This window comes from Cryptomeria japonica, chromosome 11 (assembly GCF_030272615.1).
Source record: "Cryptomeria japonica chromosome 11, Sugi_1.0, whole genome shotgun sequence".
In the NCBI taxonomy this organism is placed as follows: domain Eukaryota; kingdom Viridiplantae; phylum Streptophyta; class Pinopsida; order Cupressales; family Cupressaceae; genus Cryptomeria; species Cryptomeria japonica.
Window position 1 is genome coordinate 63747396 of NC_081415.1, and position 25687 is coordinate 63773082.

At 36.3% G+C, this 25687-nt stretch overlaps 1 protein-coding gene across 1 annotated transcript; it reads left to right on the plus strand.

Annotated features, from left to right (window-relative positions):
- The first annotated feature begins 13027 nt into the window (after nucleotides 1–13027).
- On the plus strand, nucleotides 13028–19529 carry LOC131051374 (disease resistance protein RPH8A-like). The gene is made up of 7 exons (XM_057985862.1): nucleotides 13028–13153; nucleotides 13373–13533; nucleotides 13678–13972; nucleotides 14054–15165; nucleotides 15294–15640; nucleotides 18226–19055; nucleotides 19236–19529. The coding sequence occupies exons 1-7, from the start codon at nucleotides 13028–13030 to the stop codon at nucleotides 19527–19529; spliced, it is 3165 nt and encodes a 1054-aa protein (XP_057841845.1).
- Nucleotides 19530–25687: the final 6158 nt, after the last annotated feature.

Below are 25687 nucleotides of genomic sequence, written 5' to 3' on the forward strand. Positions count from 1 at the left end.
ATTCCACTAATAGGAACACTAGGGCTAGAATCCACAAGCTGTCTGCCAGATATATCATTCTTTCTAATGTCCTTTACCGAAGGGGTTATGACAGTCTTCTCCTTCGTTGTCTTAACAAATCAGAAATCCCCGTTGCTCTTGAAGAAGCACATTCAGGTGCCTATGGGGGGCATTTTGGAGGCAAATCCTTGGTTCATAGATTGCTTCGTATGGGATACTATTGGCAAACTATGCAGAAGGATTCTTTTTCATTTGTTAAGAAATGTCATCAATGTTAACAACACAATAATCTGATTCATGCTCCTGCCCAAGAACTTCATTCTCAAGTAGCTTCTTGGCCTTTCTCTGCATGGGGTTTGGATCTTATTGGTAAAATCTCTCCTCCTTCATCTGAAGGACACACCTTCATTATAACCACAACAGATTACTTTACGAAGTGGGTAGAAGCTATTCCCCTTCGCTCTACCACTGCTGAAGTGATTTGTCAATTTCTTCTAGAAAACATCATTTCTCGATTCGGGATACCTTCCACTATAATCTGAGATAATGGGACATCATTTAAGAACAAGGATGTGAAGAAATTCCTCGAGAAGTATCATATCAAACATCGATTTTCTACACCATACTATCCTCAATCAAATGGTCAAGCCGAATCATCCAATAAAATAATTGAACAAATTCTTCGCAAAACTGTGAATAAGCATGGTAAGGATTGGAGTAACCAGCTAATCTATGCTCTTTGGGCCTACCGAACGAGTGTACGAATTGCTACAGGAACTACTCCTTATAATCTTGTTTATGGTGCTGACGATATTATGCCTTTAGAGTTAGAGATTCCATCACTTAGGGTTTCTCTCAAAGGTATAGTAGATGATGACTCTTATAGAGAACAACGACTTCAACAGCTTGAGATGCTTGATGAACAGCGTATAAACACTCTTGAGCATATTCAAGCGTATCACAAAACTCTACAATGAAGCTATAATGATAAGGTTATTCAACGTTCCTTCTCAGTAGGTGACTTAGTCCTTTATGAGAATCAGCGCAATGTGAATGCCTTACCTGCAGAAAAGGGAAAATTTAGTCCTAATTGGCTTGGACTATATATTGTTATTGAGGATTATGGATCAGGTGCTTACAAAATAGCGGATGCAGACGGTACGCCTCTTAAAGAACCTATCAATGCTATGCACTTGCGTAGATATTATGCTTAATTCTTCTTTATCTTCTTTTCAGTTCTTCAACATTGGATAATATGTTAGTATCTCCTAATTAGAGCAAAATAGAGTTAAATGTTATGGTGTTTAATCTATATTGCTTTGTTCTTGACAAGCATGTCTCTTTACTTTATAGTTTGTCTTGAATTCATTTATGTAAATTGTAAAAGATTTACATTTCCATTATGCTAGCATATTATACAGTGTCTTTATGTGTTAAGTAGAATCGTATCATGTTGTGTTTAAGTTCAAAATTAAATCACATTAGTTATATGATTCTTAGACTTAATGCATATTTCTTCCCTATCATCAATTTAGTACTTGATTAAATATTTTAATTAAGTCACACATGTATCAATTTAATCATGGAGCATTGAGAAATCAATCACATGGAAATTAAATTCTGAACATACATGTACATTTACCAAGTGTATTAGATTTAATCAAAATAAAATATACATTGTTTTAAGCATTAAAGATAACACATTTGAGACAAAAGAGAAGCATGTATATATACATATATATATGTGGATCATATACAAATACAGGTCACTATACATCCAAAATGTGACCTCTCCTACATCATAAAATCATCTCCTATCCCTAGGACTAGTGGTTGGAGAGTGTCGACTGGACCCTCCCTCCTGATCTGGCCGTGAAGGTGGACCCATGGGTGTGTAGCGCGATACAGACCGTGAGTGACTCCTAGAGGAACTCCTACGATCCCTATCCATAAGGATCGCGCGATAGGTGGTAGCCTTGGCCTGAGCTGCTGCTAGATCTTGCCGTGCCCACTGAAGGTCCTCTGATAGGACTCTCTCTCTCTCCCTCCATATATCTACCTGTACTCGGAATGGGGAAAACAAGTCCTCATGCCGACCCGCGTTCCCTTGAGGCCTATAAGCAATCTGTGAGGAACTGGGGATCTGTGCTATCATGGAAATGTCTGTCACTGCCTGCTGAATCAGGGAACGCCACTCCTGCACATTAGCTGTGGCAGTAGAACAGATTTTTGTTAGTACCATTCTATATCATCAAAACATTAATCAATTAATATAAACTTACTATACCTGGATCTCCCTCACGCCAATAGGGATCATGATACGGTAGCATCTGTGACTGAGATCTACTGGGCTCCCCTCGTTCGACTAATCTTTGCACGATGGGTGTAGGCTGGATGGTACTAGGAACAGGCCTCCGTATCGCCTCATGTTCCCCCTGTTGGGGAATAAGAGGAGGATCCAGAGCTATGGTATCATCTCCTGAATGGTGGGGAGCTGCATCCGACTCCTCCTCATCATCTCTATCCTCCTCCTCATCCTCATCTCTATCTGTGTCCTCCTCCTCCTCCTTGGCACTAGGCTGATCTCCTGTAGGTGGATCAGGATCTCCTGCCTCCTCATGACCCTCTCCCTCCTCTGGCTCCTCTGACCTGGATCCCTGGTCCTTGTCTCGGTCTCCATGTCTCCATGGGCCTGCATGGTCTGTCGGATGATCTGGTGGAAAGATAGGACCTGGATATGATCTCATAAACCATGAGACATACCTGTGTTGTGCTCTAGGCTCTACAGAGTAATTAGTGACTACATCCTGATCAGATTCCTCTATATCTGTAGTCTCGATGTCATCTATCGTCAGTCTCGCTACTGCTCTAGGTCTGGGAAGGACCCGTGAGTGTCGAGTATAGATGGGCACATCAGCTGGAACACACTGCTCTAGCCCAAACTGCCTCCATACTCGGTCAAAGTAGAATGGGACTATGATGTGTGAATATCATCCCTGCAGTAGGCGGTTCCTCTGTAGGCATGCTAACTGTCTCTCCATCCCATCCCATCTGTGCATCTGCAGGTAGGGTCTCCACACTGTCACCTCGGCTGTCAGTCTATCAAATACCACTCTCCAATATAAAAAATCTCCAAATCTCCACTCGCTGGTAAGTGGATAAGCAAACACCCTAGGCCGCTCGCTAGCCGTACTCAGCGAAAAGCTGACAGGCCTGGTGCATGTGAAGTGCTCTAAAATCCACACCTACAGAAGTGTGCATGTCATCAAACTGCAACCCTGTCCAAATACATACTCCTCAAGGTCGTGATAGAGATGTGCAAGCATACTCCGACCCCACACATACACTCTCCTATGTCTCTCCATCGCTCTGATGCACCATGTGAGACCCCCATGCATGTGCGTACCTCGCCCATTAGGGCAGATGGCTAGTGCTATGATGGCGATCATAAGGTGTCTCAGAAGGGGTACCTCCCCTGTAGGATGTAAGAGCCATTTGACTATAATGCGACCTATCGTCTCGCTCGGCATGACTCTCCCTATGCAATATACCTGCTCTCTCTGATGATCCTCCACTGACCGATCGGTCGTGTATGTAACAGTCGCTCCTCTGATAGGAAGACGAAGTATACGGTACACATCCTCGAGTGTAACCGTCAGCTCCCCTACTGGAAGATGAAATGTGCATGTGTCAGGATCCCATCGCTCCATCAATTCCATCAGCATCACAGGATGGAATCGAATGGCTGGCATGAGGATCACGTACCATAATCCCACAATTGACAATGTGTCTCTCTCTGCCTGAGTCAGCCGTGGAATCTGATCTCGCAAACTGCGCAGAATATGTCCCGCCGTATGCTCTCTCATGTATGGGAGACCCTGCAACACAAAAACATAACTGTAATCAGTACTCGATCATCAAAATTGCTCATGCAAACTATCGAACATCGTATGCCAACCCTGAAACCCCTCGCCAAGCCTTGATTGGGACCATGGCGCCCTGAAGGGACCATGGCGCCCTGTCAGGGACCATGGCACCCTGGGGGGACCAGGGTGCCCCACAGGGACCATGGTGCCTTGGGTGGGCCCCAGGTAAGCCTTTAGGGCCCGCATACAATCACATAAAAGTCAAAATGCAGAAAATCAAAAGTCAAACGTTCAGTCAACTCACCTCGTCCAGTGGCTCGTCATCAATCATGGCCTGGTGCAGGATCTCAATCCTTGTGGGACGCTCCGATCATCGTGAAGGCATGATGATGGCTATGTGGGCTCCACTGCAATGAACAGTATTCAAAAATCAACAAAGTGACAAATGCAAATGTCACTTTCAAGGTATATACTTTCATTTCCTTATCTTTACTTTTGAAACCCTAATTTTCCTCTATCATTCATTTTATCATAACTTGAGTTTGGGAGATGCAATTTTCGAGCCGTTTGTTGCGTTGGAATCGTATTTTCATTCCCCTACTCTCGGGATGTTCCAAAAAGTGCTCTGATGAAGCCTATTTAGTGAACGTCCCTCATCAATATTCTCTTACACAATTTGTCATAAGTAAACATGCTACCCTGTTTCACCTCCCTAATAAGCAAGTCAAAATAGGGGGGGGCATATAGCTACTCACAGATTTCATCACTTTCCTTAGTAAGAATTAGGTGATTTTATGATCTAACGTGTGCTTTGTAGGGTGTGGTTCCTAACTGTGTACTGCAGATACCACTGGGGGCTTCGTCCGACAACTTATGGATATATCCTTTTTCAAATGATGTTTACTTTTCTGTACTTTAGCTTGCATATGCACATAGTACTCATATGACCGCTAAAGTGGGGGCTAAATGTAGCGTCGTAAATTGTACGCACTTGCTAGGGTGGTACAATTTCACACCTAGTTTAGCACCCGCCTTAGTGCATTTTACATTTTGCATTGCATTAGCACTTAATTAATCAAATTAATTAGGTCTAAGTTGGGCCCTTTCCTTAAAGTGTGCCCTTTTCATTTTATTTCTCCAATACATCACTCAATCAAAAACCCTAATTAAGTCCTATTTCGAACTTGGGGGCTTGGTTTCGGGGTCAAAACATCTCGAAATCACCTGTAACTTTGGGATTCTCTCTAAAATCATGATATCCGACGGCCCTGAAAATTTGGTGAAAAGTTGTCGGGACCGTGGCATCCGGAGTGCACATGGTCCCGGACATTTTTTCCTGAAATTTTAGGAGCACAATCCAATCATAAAATAAAGCTTAACCCCAAGAAATTGGTGGGATATTCAATCTCTAGGTCGGCCAAAAGACGAAATTACGACCTAGGGTTTCCTACATAAGAGCTCTCTTTCTTCATTTGAAGGGATCCGATTTTTGTTTTCAGGAACCTCATATGCAGTGAAAGAGCAGATTTTTGAAGACTCCAACAACATTCAACATCGTCCTATCAAGCATTCATCAAATTCATTCATCCACTTAGGGCTTGGAAGACATTGAAGAACAATAGGAGATTACCGACTGAAGATTCTCTTGTACTCCTCCCTTGAGGGTTGGGTATGATTTCATGTTGTTTTCATATCTTTGCATAAGCTTCAATATATCCTTTATTCATGCTTTAGATCACTTTGCATCTTGATTTAGAGCATTTACATTGTCATTTACAAGCAATTAGGGTTTACTTTCTAGGTTGCTCTAGTTTGCTTTCTTGCATTTTAGGACCTTGCACACACACTAGGTCTGCACACACAATACATTTTACAAAACAACTTGGCTATTCGTAGAGGTGGAAATCACCGAAGCGGGGGTTTAACTAAGGCAAAACCCTATATAGCCGCCCATCCCATTTTCAGATATCAGTGCAGGTTTCGGGACTCGGACGACACCGCAGGATACAGATCCGAAGAGAACAGGTCAAGACAACACTCTGCATCAAATTGCAGAGCAAAAGACTGGGACAGGGGCGCTGGGTGCCCTGGTCCTGCCAGGACAGGGGCACTGGGCGCCCTGGTCCCTGGGACAGAGGCACTGGGCGCCCTGGTCCTCCGGACAGACAACTTTCTGTTAGTTTTCGACAGTGTTCCAGAGTGCAAAACAGTAGCTTCCGGTGCAGTTTTCAGGACAGAATCAGGACAGTGGCGCCCGCGCCCCCATCTCGAACATTTTTAGTCCGATTTTGACTCCGGGTACACATCTGCATTCTTATTTCATCCTTGTATTTACAGCTGTTCATTGTTTAATCTCAATTCTGCAATCTTGTTATTCGCTTGTATATGCATTTTGGGATTAGGACTTGAACTTGCATCATTTGATCTTCCAATTTCAACAAGGGAATAGAAATCCTAATAGGTAGCCCGTGGCTCTCTCCTTCACAAGAAGAAGTAGCCAACTGTGTGATACCTCTAGGCTCTTTCGTATTTCGTAATGTGTGTCAAAAAGTAGGATTAGGGCATGTTAACCTAGTCTCGCTTTTTTCCCCTACATAGTTACAATCATATGTGCCCAAGGGTAGCACTATTAGATTCCAATCCATCGCTTTGGGCTCAAACTGTATTACTACTTTCTACTTCCTTGGTTCTTCTTTAGGTTTAGGATTAGCGATCTTCTCTTTTAGATACTTGTTTAGCAGCTCAAGCTCCTTTTTATTGCCTTGGCTCTAGAGAAAAATCTTAATGTAGTACATGATGAAGACATCACTTCCATGGTCAACTAATCCTTTTTCACAATGCAATGGTGGAACTTTGTTTGTAGACATGACTTATTCTTATGCCTATGTGTTATCAAAGGAAGACTCTTTTTTGCTAAAGAAGATAGTTGCTATGTTTACCCTAAAGATCTTTATTTTTGTTGATGGTTTCATGTCACTATTGTTGTTGTTGTTGTAATGGTAGCAATATCCTTATTGTTGCAAATGTTAGGTTAGGTTGTAGTTGATTATTTATTCCAATTAAAAAAAAAGAGTAAACATTTTTCTGTTGTTAAAATATAGTATTAAAATTCTTATTCTAGCAATATATTATGAAATAAAAATAATTATTTCTTTAGGAAACACTTATTTACTTACTAATATGAATTAATTTTTATGTATATATATTAAAATAAATTCATCTGTTATTTAAATATATATAAAAATCTTAACAAAACTTTAAAAAAATAATCTATTTATTTCTAAAATTTACTTTTGCTAATAATCTATTAAATTTTTAGATAAACTAAAATTAATTTATGTTTTTTTAAAAAAAAAAAAATACATATATTACTCGACCTTTAAAAATAATTTTTTTGAAAAGAATGATTTAAATTACAAATCTGAGCAAGTGAGCAATAAAGATGAATTTGTAAAAACAAACGTAACGATGAAGAAAAACACAAGGAATAACTCAAAAGAGGAGATGAACAAAAATATATGAAATAACCGAAACAGGAGAAATCGAATAAAGAAAATAGTGTAAAGTGGCTCTTTTAGATATAAAGTTTTAAAATGAAAACTCATAATGTAAAGTTGCCTTGCTTACAATTTACGTAATCAATTTGGATGCATTAATCCAGATTCGACTGTATGATTCCTTTCTTCTCTTATAAAATTCAATGGGAGGTGAAAAATCACAGAATAAATTTCAGTGGACAGTCGTCAATAATAGAAAAGTAAAGTTTAAAAATGATTCCCCCTTATCTTTAAACATCTCTACCCAAAGCGAATCGACAACTGTTTAACGATGCTGCTTCTCACTCAGAAAAAATGTAAAGTTTGAAAACCAAGTGGCTTACAAATTACACAATTCGACTGTTCACTCTCAAATAAAGCGAGGTCTTGCATGATTAACCTGTAGAATTTTGAACCTGGCCTATGCTCTCTAAACCAGCTGATTAGCAAACAATAATAGCAAAAAGAATAAATTGCAAAAAGAAATCACAATTCAGAATAAAAACAAAGTGCCTTGTTTTTTGGAATTGCACACACCAATTTCTTTATTGAAGCTTAATTAAAAAATTACATAGAGGTTGTATATATAAATAATTTGCACCCTAGAAGAATAAATAATAACTGCAGTTCTAAATATATTCCTAGCATTGCATGGAAAGCTACTAAGGCTCTCTAACTAAAAAAAAAAACTACTCCCTAAATTAAGATTACAATAAGTGCATGCACAACATGCTTTATTTACTAAAAAACAAACTCATGCAAAAAACAAAACTAAAAAAACTCCTAAGGATTAATGCATGCTGGAGTACATGCTTTATTTGCATGAATAAACAAAAAACTATTAACTAAATTAATCTAGCTGCATGCTAGAGAAGCATTAGTTATCAACATACTCCCCCTTGATGCTGAGAGGGCTCATAATCTTATCTCGTAGTGCTATAAACTGAGCTTTCACAACTGCTTTGGTGAATATATCTGCTAGTTGATCTTGGGTGTTGATGTGCTTCAATTCGACATCCTTCTTCTACACCAAATCTCGTATGAAGTGATATTTCAAATCAAAATGCTTTGTTCTACTGCGATGAACCAGATTCTTAGCTAACTTGATGGCACTCACATTGTCACAATAAATTACTGTAGGTTGAATTTTTTTTTCTCCAATTTCTTCCAAAACTTTTCTGAGCCAAAGAGCTTGTGTACCTACTGAGGTAATTGCAACATACTCTGCTTCTATAGATGAGAGGGCAACAATACTTTGTTTTTTTGAGCTCTAGGTAATTAAACCAGAACCAAAAGAAAAACAATTTCCAGATGTAGACTTAGGGTCATCCATACTACCTCCCCAATCTGAATCACTAAAGTCGACAAGATTGAACTTTTCAGAAGAGTAGTAATGAATACCAAAACTTAAATTCCCTTTCACATACCTCAAAATCCTCTTTGCTGCCTTCATATGTATTTCAGATGGATTTGTCATATACCTTGAAACAAGTGAAACTGATTAGGCAATATCAGCCCTCATGTGGATTAGAAACATCAAGCTCCCCACAATACTTCTATAAGTTGTCTCATCAACTAAATCAGCACCATCATCTCTACATAACAAAACTCCATGAGAACTTAGAGTAGAGGTAGGGTTACAATCAGTCATATTAAATTTCTTCAGCATATCCTGTGCATACTTTGTTTGACAAATAAAAATCTCATCCTTACTTTGATAAACCTCCATTCCTAAAAAATATTTCATCAGACCAAGATCTTTCATCTCAAATTCTTTCATCATAGCAGCTTTAAATTCATCTTTCATCTTAGAACTACTACCCATATACAAAAGATCATCAACATACAAACTTATGATGAGAATATCAGTTTCTTCTTATTTGTAGTAAAGGGTAGGATCACTCTTACTTCTCTGGAAGCCATTCTCCTGAAAGTATCCATCAATCCTGGCATACCATGCTCTTGGTGCTTGCTTGAGGCCATACAAAGCCTTCTTCAACTTGTAGACATAATTATCTTTTTCTTCCACTTCAAAACCTTGTGGCTACTCCACATATACTCCCTCTTCTAAGTACCCATTCAAGAAGGCACTTTTCACGTCCATATGATGTATGCTCCACTTCTTCTGAGCTGCTAATGAAATCAACATTCTTATGGTCTCTTGTCTTGCTACTGGTGCAAATATTTCTTCATAGTCAATTCCATACTTCTGTGTGAAGCCTTTAGCAGCTAATCTTGCCTTGTGTCTTTCAACACTCCCATCACTGTTAAATTTGGTCTTGTAGACTCATTTGGTGCCAATCCTTTTTTTGTCATGTGGAAGTTCTGTTAACTCCCAAGTGTTATTTCTATGAATGGAATCCATCTCTTCTTCCATGGCTTTCACCCAAACCTCATTAGTACATGCATCTTCAAAACATGATGGTTCAAAATCAGCCTTGGCTAATAAAGCAAAATTCACCGTCTCACCTATTGGGTTTTCTTCATGTACTTGATTTCCATTGCTCTGGTAGATATCACTCAATTTCCTTACCTTCCTTGTAGAACTTGGAGAAGAAGCTAGACTTGAACTTGGTACTGAAGAACTTCATAAAGGGCTTCTTGGTGGAGTTAAACCACTAGATACATAAACATTAGTTGGCTTCTCATGATCAATATTAGCAATTATATCATCATTCAAAACAGATTTTGGCTTCTCAATGTGGCCTTTTTGATGACCATAAACTCCCCCTTCATAAAAAATCACATCTCTTGAGACAATAAGCTTGTTAGTGAGGGGATTATACAATCTATAAGCCTTGCTTTTCTCACTATACCCAATAAAAATACATGAATCACTCTTTGCATCTAACTTCTGTCTATTCTGATCAGTTACATGCACATAAGCCAAACAACCAAAAAATTTGAAATGATTAACATTAAGCCTTTTACCATACCAAGCTTCATAAGGAGTCATCTTTTCTAGTGAACTGGTGGGGCTACGATTGAGGATGTATACCACTGTAGCAACTGCATCTCCCCAATAAGAATTGCTCAATCCCTTGATTTGTAACATGCACCTTGCCATTTCAACCACAGTACGATTCTTTCTTTCAGCTACCCCATTTTGTTGAGGTGTGTATGCAATAGTAAGTTGCCTCTTAATGCCATTAAAATCACAATAACTTTGGAAAGCCTTTGAGAAAAACTCTCCTCCACGATCAGTCCTTAAACATTTGATCTTGCACCCTTTCTCATTTTCCACAAGGGCTTTAAACTTCTTGAATGTATCCAAGGCTTCATCTTTGGCCTTAAAAAAATATACCCAGTAATTTCGTGAGTAATAATCAATAAAATTGATGAAATATGATGACTTACCCAAACTCTTAGTCTGCATAGAACCACATATATCTCAATGAACAAGCTGAAGTGGGTGATGAGCCCTCCATGCATTTCCCTTTGGGAACTTTTCTCTTGCATGCTTTCCTTTAGCACAACTTTCACAAACTTCCTTGTGTTCCTCAACCTTGGGCAAACCAGAAACTAATGCATGAAAGGTTAGAAACTTCAAATTGTGAAAATTTAAATGCCCATACCTGAGATGCCATAACCAACTTGAATCCTCATAGGCCATATTTGCCAAACTATTGTTATGTTCACCAAACCTCAAGGGGAACATCCTATTTCTTGTCATAGGAACAATAGTGATCACCCTATTATCCTTATTCTTATCATAGATAGTACAAGTCTTATTCTCAAAGACTACTTTATAATTTTTATCACATAGCTGCTGAACACTTAACAAATTGTGCTTCAATTGTGGAGTATAATAAATATCATGAATACTCTTTATACCTTCTTTTGTTTGGACCTCTATAGCTCCTTTGGCAGCAACCTCCAATGATTTATCATCACCAAGTTGGATCTTGGATTTGAAACTTCCATCCTTTGTTGAGAACAACTTCTCATTCCCTGTCATATGGTTAGAGCATCCAGAATCTAGGTACCAAACAACTTTACTAGTATTTTCACCCTTTTCATAAGACAAAAATAAGTGATCAGGAGGATTCTCACTACTTTCTTGAGCATAGTTAGCACTTTTACCTTCTTTCAATTTGCATTCTCTTTCAAAGTGGCCATACTTCTACTTCTTCCTCTGGAACCACTTCTTCCTCTTGAAGAATTTTGGCTTTGCCCTTTACCTTGGCCTTGATTGATTTGGGCACTACTGCTGCTTGCATCTTCATTTTTTGTGATTAGCAATTTAGAGGAAAATGCTTTCTCTACACCTTCAAAAGAATCTTTCAATCTTTCTTCATGAGACATCAGGGATCCAACCAGTTGATCAAACTATAGTTTTGTCAAATCCTTGCTTTCTTCTATGATTATTGCTACATGATTCCATCTAGGTGTCAAAGATCTCAACACCTTTTTAATCAAAACTTCATTGCTTACAATTTCCCCAAGTGTAGCCATTTTATTGACCACATCTTTCACTCTAACACAATAATCACTTATACTTTCAACTTCTTGCATCTTCAAATTCTCAAACTCTCACTTCAATGTCTGAAGCTTGACCACTTTAACTTGATCACTACCCTAGTAAGCTTCTTGTAGAGTCTTCCAGGCATTTTTGGTAGTTGTTGCTCCTAATATTCTTGGAAATAAGCTCTTATCAAGAGCTATCTAAATGTGAAACAAAGCTTGAGCATTCTTTTTCCTTACTTCCTTTCTTGCTGTTCTTTAATTGGCTGTAAGGGCATTCCAATCAACTGGCTCTTCATAACCTGATTCAATAATCTCCCACAAATATTTTCCAATCAAAAAGGTCAGCATCTCAATGCACCAATAATCATAATCATTCCCATCAAATTCTGGAATGGGCATATGGTTAGAATTCGACATGATTAACTTTGGCGAAATTCCAACAATAAAACTTTAACCCAAAACAAGTTTACCTCCTTTGATACCACTTGTAGAATTTTGAACCTAGCCTATCCTCTCTAAACTAGCTGATTAGCAAACAATAATAGTAAAAAGAATAAATTGCAAAAAGAAATCACAATTCAGAATAAAAATAAAGTGCCTTGTTTTTTGGAATTGCACACACCAATTTCTTTATTGAAGCTTAATTAAAAAATTACATAGAGGCTGTATATATAAAGAATTTGCAGCCTAGAAGAATAAATAATAACTGTAGTTCTAAATAGATTCCTAGCATTGCATAGAAAGCTACTAAGACTCTCAAACTAAAAAAAAAAACTACTCCCTAAATTAAGATTACAATAAGTGCATGCACAACATGCTTTATTTACTAAAAAACAAACTCATGCAAAAAACAAAACTAAAAATACTCCTAAGGATTAATACATGCTGAATTACATGCTTTATTTGCATGAATAAATAAAAAACTATTAACTAAATTAATCTAGCTGCATGCTAGAACAGCATTAGTTATCAACATAACAGACCACATGCCATATGAGCTTTGAAACAAACTAAGTCTTGCAGAGAAAAACCATATCTTCCTCTCTACACAGTTTTCTTGACACGCCTGCTTTAAAGCTTTAAAATTTTCCCTAGTTTTGTCAAAATCCAGATCAGTCTTGAGTTATATTTTCCATCTTTCTTTGGCCTTTAGATTTCATGGGGTATTTTTTCTCATCTCAGGGCAGAAGTTCTTTCAGTGATTTTGAGAGAGAAACGCCTACTGTATGTAAGAAAATATATGATGCATTCATCAGCCAGAGAGGCCCTGATGTGAAAGCAACGGTTGCTATTGCACTTTACGAAGCACTGGACATTTCTTGATGAGCAAGAATTACAATTGGGAGATTCGATTCCCTCTGCCATACAAGATTCAATTTACTCTTGTAAAGTGCATATCGCCATCTTGTCACCAGGATTTGCGGAGTCCACTTGGTGTCTAGATGAGCTGGTTGACATGCTGAAAACCAAGGCCCTCTTCATTCCTGTATTTTTGATGTGAAGCCTTTTGAGCTTTGCTGCCTTGAGAAGGGATGTTATGCAGATGCATTTGCTAAACATCAACTAAATGAGAAGCGATTCGGCAAGGACAAGATTGACCAATGGAAAGAAGCCCTCCAGTCTTCTGCAGATAAATCTGGCTACGAATTCAGCACATCTAATGGGTAAGGCATAGGTTGTTTTAGCTGTATTGTTTTTCCTATTTTGTTTCGGTTGTTTGCTTTCAACTCATTATAAATTTTTTTAATTTTTGCTTTTTACCGACTCCATATTGATTTGAAACACTTTTAACTTCTCTTCTCCCTTAGAATTGGCAGTGATGTCGAGAGGCTCTGTACAAAGATTGCCTTGGCTGTCCAACAGGAGATTGGAAAGCCATTTAAGGGAGTTGGAAAACATCAGAAAGGTCTCAATGCAGACGAGGCAGCATCGACAAGTACATCAGCAATGTTGAAGAAATCAAGTCTTCTGCCCAGAGATTCACGTCCAGTGGGGATACATTCCAAAGTTGAACACATGGTAGGCTTGTTGGAAGATGCAGAAGTTCAAGTCATAGCCGCCGTTGGTATGGGCGGCTCGGGGAAGACATTTCTTCTCCAAAATGTCTAAAAAGCTGTAAAATCCAAGTATGATCATTCCATTTGGCTCTCTATTTCTAAATCTTACTCTCTCAAGAATTTGCAGCATGATATAGCCTCCAAACTAGGTTTAGAACATAAAATTGTGGACGCTAAAGTAACTGATGAGAGAGCGGCTGAATTGATTCAAAATCATCTCGAAGGGAAAAGATATCTCATTGTGCTAGATGATCTGTGGACGCTGTCTACTGAAAATTCTACCATTGATAAACTTGGTCTACCGGCCCATAAAAATTGTAAAATTGTGGTCACTACAAGAAATAGGCAGGTTGCTTTAAACTCAAATGCTCGAATCTATGAGATGCAAAATTTGTCAGATGAAGAAAGTTGGAGGCTGTTTTGTATCTACGCATTTCCGGATAAAGTGGGAAATAGAGAGCCACAACACATGGAAGAGGAGGGTCAGAAGATTGTAGACCAATTTGGGAATTTACCTCTTGCTATCAAAACGATAGCAGCATCTTTGGCCAGAACTACACTAAAAAATTGGGGGTTGAAGTGCAGTCAGCTGGAAAGAGTAGTTAATCCCATTGGAGAGCATGACCCTTTCATGGAGATAATGAAACTGAGTTATGACTCTTTGCCTGCACACCTTAAATCGTGTTTTGCATATCTATCCTTCTTTCCTGAGGATGAGGAGATAAAAGCAGAGTATTTGATGAATCTGTGGATAGCGGAAGGATTCATCCCGGCAGGAGAGGAGCAGTGGGAAATGGCCTGGCATTGGTTAGATCAACTTGCACAGCTGTGTATGCTTCAAGTATATGAGGCAGATTATAGTGTTCTAACCAAACGCTGTAAAATTCATGATTTGTTGCACGATTTGGCAATACACATATCAAGAGAAGATAAATGTGGTTTTTCTGTTGAAGAAGTGTCTTCACATACAAGTAATTCCATGGGCTGGTGTCGGATTCTACTGGCTAAGAAAGGTCTGAATATTTTCAATGCCATCTCAGAGAGCCGTCCTGTTTATCTCTGTACACTCTCGCTATATCATAATTACAGGATTACAAGTATTCCAGAAAACCTGTTTACCACAATGAGAGGACTGTGCGTTTTGGATTTGAGCTACACAGAGATCTCTACTTTGCCTGCTTCTCTTGGAAAGATGATTGTTCTCAGATTATTGAATTTGACGAATACACAGATAAAGAGGTGCCGGAGTGTGTGAGACACCTAAAACGCCTCTTATTTCTTGCTTTACCTATTGATTGTAAGTCATTACCAGCATGGATAAGTGATCTTAGATGTCTTCAGCATTTAAAATCCAACTGCATTGATAGGAGGCCAAGAATAACAAATTTGAGAACACTAGACTCATATATGTACGCATGCGCCAGAGAAGAGGCCAAATTCAAGAGTTTAGATAATTTGGTCAATATGACTCAGCTTCAGGAACTAAGCTTAACTGTTTACAATGACATGGAGTTGAAGATGATAGAAGAAGGGATCCTTGCCCAGCTGGTGAAGATGCGTTATCTAGAAATCTGGAACGCTACAATGGAGCTTAGGGAGCTTCCTGGGAAAATGAGAGCAATGAAACATCTGGAAAGTCTTCAACTATGGTTGTTTGTAGTACCAAGTTGGATATGCGAGTTTGCAAATCTGAAGCAATTAAAATTAGTCGGATGTAAATGTAGCGATTATCCGGAGCTAGAGAGAATGCCCAATCTGGTGGAATTTTTGCTAAGTGAGGATGAGAGGTGTAGAGAATTGCCAAAGGCGTTTGGAAAGTCATGGAGATACTAAAACTGAGTTATGACTCTTTTCCTCCACACCTTAAAACGTGTTTTGCATATCTATCCTTCTTTCCCAGGGATGATGAGATAGCAGCAGAGTATATAATAAATCTGTGGATAGCGGAAGGATTCATCCTGGCAGGAGAGGATGAAAACAGAGGAAAGAAATAAAACACAGAAATATTCTGCTACAGCAGAAACGAAATACTATTTTTTATTGATACACTGAAACAGATTACATAGTCTTTATTAATAGGAGTCTTGACACCACCGACTAGGAGATATGACATGTAAAACCAACTGTTTAACATACTAGTTTTTACGGTGGATCGGTGCTAACTAAAGCTAACTATCTACTAAACTATGCATGCGTGGATTGACCACTTGTTTTATTATATGCACTAAAAACAAACTATTTCATGTGAGTATGGAGGAGGCATGAGAAATTGCATGTTCATGATGACGGTGTGAAGTTTAATGGTGGAACTGCATGTTCCCAGAAATTGACCAAAGCATCAGAAATATTTGATTGTTTGCATGAGGATCTGAAAGTTTTCATGGAGGATTTGATTGCTTGCATGGAGGAGAACGATCTTAGAGATCAAGAGAAATTATTCCTTCCAATATTTCTCTTTAATTTCTTCTATTAACAATTTTAGCTTCACTCATTCCCAAATTTTTTCGTAGATATTCAAAGCTTTCTCTAGGTAGTGCTTTAGTAAAAATATCAGCTAACTGAACTTCTAATCTGTAGAATTCAAGATAGATTTCTCCATTGTTGACCAATTCTCTGATGAAAAGATATCTCGTATCAATGTGCTTGCTCCTCTGGTGAAAAATGTGGTTCTTTGATAATGCAATTGTTGATTTGTTGTCATAGAACACTGGTGTAGGTTCCTCTTGTGCTTGTAATAGATCCTTCAATATTCTCCTTATCCACATTGCTTGACACGCCGCTGATGTTGCTGCTACATATTCAGCTTCAACTGATGAAAGGGTGACTATAGGCTACTTCTTTGATGCCCATGAGATTGCACCTGTACCAGAATGAAAGATATATCCAGAAGTACTCTTCCTATCATCAATATCACCTGCAAAATCACTGTCAATATAACCAATCAAATCAAACTCATTAGTGGTGGAATATAAAATTCCATATCCGTTGGTTCCTGCAACATATCTCAATATCCTCTTTTCAACTTGCCAATGTGAGTCTTTTGGTGACTCCATGAATCTTGAGATTAAACTAACACCATACATGATATCTAGCCTTGTAGTTGTGAGATACATGAGACTTCCAACAAGCCTCTTAAACAAAGTTGGATCAACATTTGACCCCTTGTCCTCTATACTTAATTTTGTTCTTGTTGCAACTGGGGTTGGTGCTGATTTAGAATTCAACATATTAAACTTCTTCAATACATCCTTGGCATACTTAGATTGATAGATAAGAATTCTTTTATCTGATTGAACAACTTCAATACCTAAGAATATCTCAGCAACCCCAAATCTATGATTTCAAATTTCTTCATCATTGCTGATTTAAAAATGTCTACAGACAAATTTTCATTGAAAATTAAATCATCTACATATAAGCACACAATCAAAATCTGACCTTCTTTGTTAATCTTTGTGTATAGAGTGGGCTCATTACGGCTTCTGCTGAAACCATAGCTAATCATGTATGAATCAATCCTACTATACCATGCTCTAGGTGCTTGTTTGAGACCATAGAGCGCCTTCTTCAATCTATAGACCTTGTCTTCATGTCCATGAACTTCATAACCTGGTGGTTGTTTCACATACACTTCTTCTTCTAGAAAACCATTCAAAAATGCATATTTAACATCCATTTGAAAAACGTTCCAATTATTTTGAGCAGCTATTGCTAAAACCAATCTAATTGTATCAAGGCTAGCAATTGGTGCAAATGTTTCAGTCTAATCAATTCCATGTTGTTGTGCATAACCTTTTGCTACTAATCTAGCCTTATGTTTATCAATTTCACTTTCTGCATTAAATTTGGTTTTATAAACCCATTTGACACCAATGCAATCTTTACCTTCTGGTAGATCCATGAGCTCCCATGTATGATTTCTTTCAACAGAATCAATTTCTTCATCCATGGACTTGATCCAATGTTCCTCCTTAACTGCTTCTTCAAAACACATAGGATCACAAGAGAATAAAGCAAAATTTGAACTAAAATCCAAGCATTCTTCACCTTGTTCATATATCTCTTTCAAGCCTCTCATTTTCTTACCTTGTGATTTAGCAAGTGTAGGAGTTGTCTCATTATCATCTTTTGGAGTGGGATGCTCTGCATGTTTTGATGATTGACCTTGCACAAAATTTCTTGGTGGAGTGCTTGGTCCTCCTTGATTTGGGTGATCAACATGTTCTTGTTCTTCTTCATTATTTGGAATTGGTGCTCCAATTGTGACTGATCTATCAATATTTCCATCAACTTGCACAGCTGTGTATGCTCCAAGTATATGGGGCAGATTATGTTATTTAATCAAACACTGTAAAATTCATGATTTGTTGCACGATTTGGCAATACACATATCAAGAGAAGATAAATGTGTTTTTTCTGTTGAAGAAGTGTATTCACATACAAGTAATTCCATGGGCTGGTGTCGGATTCTACTGGCCAAGAAAGGTCTGCATATTTTCAATGCCATCTCAGAGAGTCGTCCTGTTTATCTCCGTACACTCTCGCTGTATCATAATTACAGTATTACAAGTATTCCAGAAAACCTGTTTACCACTATGAGAGGACTGGGCGTTTTGGATTTGAGCTACACAGAGATCTCTACTTTGCCTGCTTCTCTTGGAAAGATGATTGTTCTCAGATTATTGAATTTGACGAATACACAGATAAAGGAGGTGCCGGAGTGTGTGAGACACCTAAAACGCCTCTTGTTTCTTGCTTTACCTATTGATTGTAAGTCATTACCAGCATGGATAAGTGATCTTAGATGTCTTCAGCATTTAAAAGCCAATTGCATTGATAGGATGCCAAGAATAACAAATTTGAGAACACTAGACTCATATATGTACGCATGCGCCAGAGAAGAGGACAAATTCACGAGGTTAGATAATTTGGTCAATATGACTCAGCTTCAGGAACTAAGCTTAACTGTTTACAATGACATGGAGTTGAAGAGGAGAGAAGAAGGGATCCTTGCCCAGCTGGTGAAGATGCGTTATCTAGCAATCTGGAACACTACAATGGAGTTTAGGGAGCTTCCAGGGAAAATGAGAGCAATGAAACATCTGGATAGTCTTCAACTATTGTCGTTTGTAGTGCCAAGTTGGATATGCGAGTTTGCAAATCTGAAGCAATTAAAATTAATCGGATGTGAGTGTAGTGATTATCCGGAGTTGGAGAGAATGCCCAATCTGGTGGAATTGTTGCTAAGTGGGAATGAGAGGTGCAGAGAATTGCCAAAGGCGTTTGGAAAGTCAGGGGGGTTTTAACAGCTTCGAATTCTGTCTATTTTTAGTTTCTCTTCATTAGAACAATTCCCCGAATTAGAGGAGGGAGCGATGGCATGCCTTCAAAAATTCTATTTATTTGACTGTCCAAAAGTGAAGCAAGTGGAAGGATTAGAGCAGATGAAAAGACTAGAGTTGTTCGAATGTTGTGGGAGGAATGAATGGTTGGAGACTTTAAAGGAAGGTGGCGAATATTGGAAAAAAAATCAAATCCATAAATCCACGCGTAACTATTACAAGATATACTTATTAAAATCTTTTTTATTTAAATTATATTAATGTTAAATTTTTTAACGAGATAGATTTTTTAAATAGATACAAGGAAATTTTGAATTATTAGTCTTATAGAATATGTTAAAAAACTTTTTAAAAATATGTGAAAATGATTTTTATTATGTTTGTTAAGTTTAAAGATTGTTAAATTTATTTAATTTTTGTACTATTATTTTATAGACAACAATCTAGAATTTATTTATGGAAAAAAAGATTTGTGAAATTTATTTAATTCTAAAATGATAGTTTAGCTTTATAGAAATGTAAAATTACATTTAAATGTGACATGGATTGTATATTTTATAAAAATAATACTTTGTTTGATAAAATTAATTTGTGTTAATTTAAATAATATACATGTATAAGTATAAATTGATTTGGATTAATTAATTGATAAATTTTGTGGGTAAGATAAATTAATATCATTTTAAGAAATATGATGAAACACTTTATTGAGTATTTTTTGAATTATTTTATTTTTAGTTTGGGAATTCTTTTCATATATCTAAATACTATCTCAATTTTTGTGTATGACATTCATATATATTTGGTTACGATTTTACACCTTTAAATCACTTTTGTGTCTATAGATTTGTCCTTTCTTGTATACATATCATATTTATATTGTGCTTATGCTCTCCGATTCATGAAAGTCGTCTTTATTTACTTCCTATTTGGATTGATAATATTATAAATATCTTTAGAGGGTTCTGAAAATTGGTATGGGACACATTCTCTATTATGATGTATAATCCTAACTATTTCTTCATAATTTTTTTTTTATCAAGATAGAATCAATAAATTCATTACATGCATATGCATTGTAAGTTGGCATTTTAGTCAACTAAGTTTATTCCACATGCATGGAAGTTGGAAGTTACCATTTTTAGACCTATTTCAAATTGAGGGTTTTAATATCTAATGGGTTATCAAGGAATTATATTGTACTGAGAATTAATCTAGGATGTTACCATTTCTCGTTGCTCAACCATTTCCCATTATTGGCATCTTAAGTCATGATGGAGATTGTAGAGTTAAAATAGACTCAATCGCGAAAATGTAAAGTGTTTTTTCCACTTGGATTCTTCTTGTTGGTCAAGGGTATCTAGCATCAACTTTAACAAAATTCAAACTTGGTCAATATCATCTTATCGATCAATTGTGCATGCACCAATCTAGACTAAAGACCAAAGCTCGAGAATGATCAATTGTGGACACCTTGTTCAGTCAAATGAACAATAATGACAAGTTGACTAATAATTGTAGGTAGCAAATTGGAAAACATCAAAGCAATAATCATTAGGAAACCACAAACCCTAAATTGCTATGAAATAAAATCCTATCACATTCAATAAAGGAATGGAAAATAAGAATTAAAAGAGAAAAATATAACATATGTTGATGATTTTCTCCATAGACCTCCATTGTCCTTCTTTCAACGTCAAATGAGATTTTTGTGAATCTCACCTAAAAGACAAGTGCAATTGAAAAGCAGGAATGCAACGAGTGAAATCAACAGAATAAGGGTACTTGAAGCATGGTTGTCAAAAATGAGAAATGAGAGCTCAATTTATAGGAAAGATGATTTTGAATTGACGGATGAGATTAATTTGAAGATAGGAAGAATAAGCGGCTATGATCAGATACACAACAAAGTCTCCATTAGGAGATAGAGAAAAAGAGAAAGAAATTTGGAAAGAAAACCAAAATCAAATCGAGGAAGATAATATGGGGATTTAATAAATAAACAAAATTGATTATCCTCATATTTTTCCAAATTAGCAGGTTGAAAAGATAAATATGGGATAATTAAATAAATAAAATTTTATTATCTGCATATGAGAATATAAATATGATAAATTTATTAAGTTACTATTCATATTTAGGAATTAGTTAATCAAATAAATTGAATTTATTTAATTATCAAAAAAGACGAAAGATTGATAATGATTTTGATAAGAGACTGATAAGATTGATTAATAAAGTGTCAGGAAAGGCAGATGGAGCATCACAAAGGACCGTTTGAAATTGATTGATAAAGACATTGATAATTAATGATCAACTAATTATCAACAAAGAGGGAATTGAGTCTAATTATCAAGATGAGACCAATTTGAATGATTTGAAAATGATAAAATGCCAATCACAATGATTTAGGACCAAATACAAATGAAGAAGACTAATTAGGGTTGGATTCGAAATGAACTAAAATTAGAGGAATGACACAATGTCAACATATGCTGAAGATCAAATGTGACATAAAAGACATGTTAAAAATTAGGTTAGCGACATAGGAGTGATGACCAATTATGAGTGCCTACATTTTGCCCCTCTTTGATACAATGTGATTTATGAGCGTTGATTCAAAGAATAATTAAAAAGATCATGCCCCAGTAGATCAAGAGATGGAGGTTGGATACCCCCTGGAGAGATTGTTTATGCATGAAAGAAATTAATGATCTCTCAAAAGAAGAGAAGAATGTTACATGAAAGAGAAAAATATGATGAAAGAGAAAAATGTTAATAAGAAGGGAAGAATGTTAATGGATTGTAGAAAAAGGGGTGATCGATACCAAATGAAGAAATTCTCGATTGATCAGATAGAATAGAGAGAATGATAATGATTGATTTGATGAACAAATAGAAGGATTGATGGGAGAGAAGAAATGTTAACAGGAAGAAACACAAGTGAGAAGTCAAGAATAATTAGTGTGATTAAATCTTGCTTTCATAAATGCTAATGGTAGGTGAGAACCTTTATTTGATATGGCAGAACAGATGCGGTGCACCAAGGCAATAAAGGCCAGAACAATAATGTAATTCCTTTGCGTAAAACAGACACATTACAAACAAGGAATGAGTCAAAAACAACCTAAGACATTACTTGTCTCAAGGGTCGATGTATGTGTGGCATTGACAAAGACAATGTACTTATCACAAACACCCAAGACATACATGCCCCATAAATTTATGAAATACTCCATAAACAGAAAAAAAAGAAAAAATAAAAAAAATAAAAAATAAAATGATCATGAACCATCTCAACCACACTAAATTCCTCTGTGACATCATCGATTAGCATAGGAACACGATCAAAGATAAATCAAAGAAATATAATATTCACAAGTTCAAACAAGTCAAACAAACATCCTAATCTTCAGTGCCAAAAGTGAGAATGTAGTGTACAAATGATAATCATACTGTCTGGTTTCAACAAATGCAATACCTCGTCTAAAATAGGACACAATCTGGTTTTGAGTATACCACACCATGCATAAGACCCATGATAATATTGACAAAAGGACCAATAATGCTGATATCATTTTGATGGATAGGACAACTTTAATCAGTTTGAAAGCTTGCTGGGTTGAATAGTTCATCTTTTGATACATGATTTGTTTAAGCACAATGTTTAATATGTTTTTGTCTGACATCCACTCAAATGTCTGTCTATGTACAAAGGGGACGGTTTATTGGCAGAATGAAAAAGCAAACATTTTTTTTGGATTTTTTATGTTTTCCAAGTTTTAGGGTTTTGAACTTTTTTGATTGTTTTTGTGCTTTTTCCAGGTTATTTTATGATTTTATTTTTTTTATGTTATTTCAGGACAATTTTGCAATTTTTTTTTTGATGTTTTTTTTTTCAGGACATTTTACTATTTTTTGTAGATTTTTTTTTTAGGATGTTTTATAACTATTTTTTAATTGATTTTGTAAGGACTTTATTTGATTTTTAGGGATTTTTTTAGGACTTTATTTGATTTTCAGGGATTTTTAAAGGACTCTATAAGTTATGCACATGTTGTAGCCTCCGAGCTATTCACTATGATAACTTTGTCAATTGATCATGACAAGGGATTTGTCCCCAATTAAGGTCCAAAATATGTACAATGACTAGGACATAAACATATGTACAAGGATTGGCAATCGACTGAGAAAAACATTGGTGCTGACCAATCACGAGCCTAGAGAATGACATTGGGTCAAATCAAAATAGATGGGCATGACAAAACTCTATGTTATGTACATAGGGAATCATGATAGATAGCAGAGCGATGAACTTTCTACATGTGACATCTATTTGCTAGGGTTTCACCACGGTACTTGCCTAAAGCGCCTGTTTGCCAGGTTTTCACTAGAGCGTGAATGATTTTTCTTAACTATTTTTTTTAAAAATATTTTTCACTTTTTTTGCTTTTACAAAAGGCGCCTGTTTGTCAGGTTTTCACCAAGGTGATATTTTTTCTTTTTCACTTTTTTTTTTTTCATTTTTTAAGGATCATATTGAAAATTTGCTAAAAGAAACCTATGTATAATACTTCTAGAGATGCATGCTATTCACAGGATTTGATAGTGGTTCTCCCTCCAGGGTTGCAAGCTGATAAGCACTTGATCCATATGTTGTAGTTATGATGAAAGGGCCAACCCAATTGGGTTCAAATTTGCCTTTGATGATCTCACTAGATTGTGAATTCTTAGGGTTGGTTTTTAGGACCAAGTCTCCCACTTCAAAGTGTCATCGCCCTTTGATTTTATTGTTATAGGTGTGATGAAGATGCTTTTGATATTCTTGCAAATGTGTCAAAGTTATCTAACTCCTTTCATCTAGCATCTCAAGTTGATGCAACCTAGAAACTATGTATGCTTCATCATCTATCAAGTGCTATAGGGAGACTCGCAGGGATGGAATCTCAACCTCCAAAGGTAAGTTAGCTTTCACACTATACACTAGAGAGTAAAGTGTTGCACCAGTAGGGGTGCAGATAAAAATATGATAGGCCCATTAAGCTGGATTTAACTACACATGCCAATCTCGACCAACGTCATTCACAACCTTTCTGCGTATCTTGATAATGGTTTATTGGATACAGTGATTTTTTTGGTGGCTAATATTCACCAATTGGCTATTTTTTAAACTTTGGAAATCAAAATTTGGCTAATAATTCAAGCTTTAAGGTGACCTAAATCACCACATTTTCATAAATTTTTATTTTAGTCATATTCAAATCACTAGAGAGTTTATTTTATTAAATTTTTGAACTCAAATATTCGCCAAAATATTTGATACATGATTGGACCAGATTCACCAAAATTTTATAATTTATTATAAAAAATTAAATTAATTTGCCAATAATACATCATAATTATTAGTTACTTTAACATTTTATCAGCAATCTTTAGTTGCCATCATTGATTCAAAATATAATCTAATGACTATCATTGCATTCCATGAGGTAAATTGTCGCTACAAGTTGTAATGCTTATGGGGGTTGAGTTGCTTTGCAATTGCTAACCTCAATGGAAATCAATGGTATGAAAACAATGCGTATTACAAATTTTAAGTACATTTTATCTAACAAAATACAAAGAGGGCTATTAATTTAATTTAAATTAATGGTAGTAACTAAATAAAGTAGTGCCTTCCCTTTAAAATCATTAATAATTTCTGCCTTAGACCTCAACTTTTTAATAAGATTTTTTTTTTTAAATAAAATTATTTTCAATGGTAATTAATGTTAACTTGTATTTTTTTATACGATTCACCAAGATTTTCTACCCAAAAATTTTGATATAAAAAAATTTGCCAATAAAATTAATATTTTTCTTTTAAAAAATGAAAGATTCGTCAATTAAAAATACTCTTTTTATCCAAACTAAATAAAAATTCACCAAGATTTTATATCTTTTATTAACGGGGGGTTACTTAAATTTATCATTGATTAGATGCCTTAGCTTGGCCATTACTTTGTGGATAATAGGGACTTGAGAAATGATGGTTAATGTGAAACTTCTCACAGAGTTTGTGAACATCTTTATTTTTAAATGGACGCCCATTGTCAGTGACTATTGCAAGAGAGACTCCATATCGACATATGATATAATTCAGAATGAATTTAGAAAACTATGTGCCAGTGATATAAGTCATTGGTATAGCCTCTATCCACTTTGTAAAGTATTCAGTGGCAGTTATGATAAACTTATGCCCATTTCCTGATGTCGGGTGGATCTTTCCAATGAAATCAAGCCCCCATTGAGAAAAGGGCCATGGAGATATGATAGGCTAATTTTTTTTGTGTTGGCACATGAATGTAATCTCCATGCATTTGGCATTTGTAACACTTCTTAGCAAAGTCATGGGCCTCTTTTTCCATTGTCGACCAATA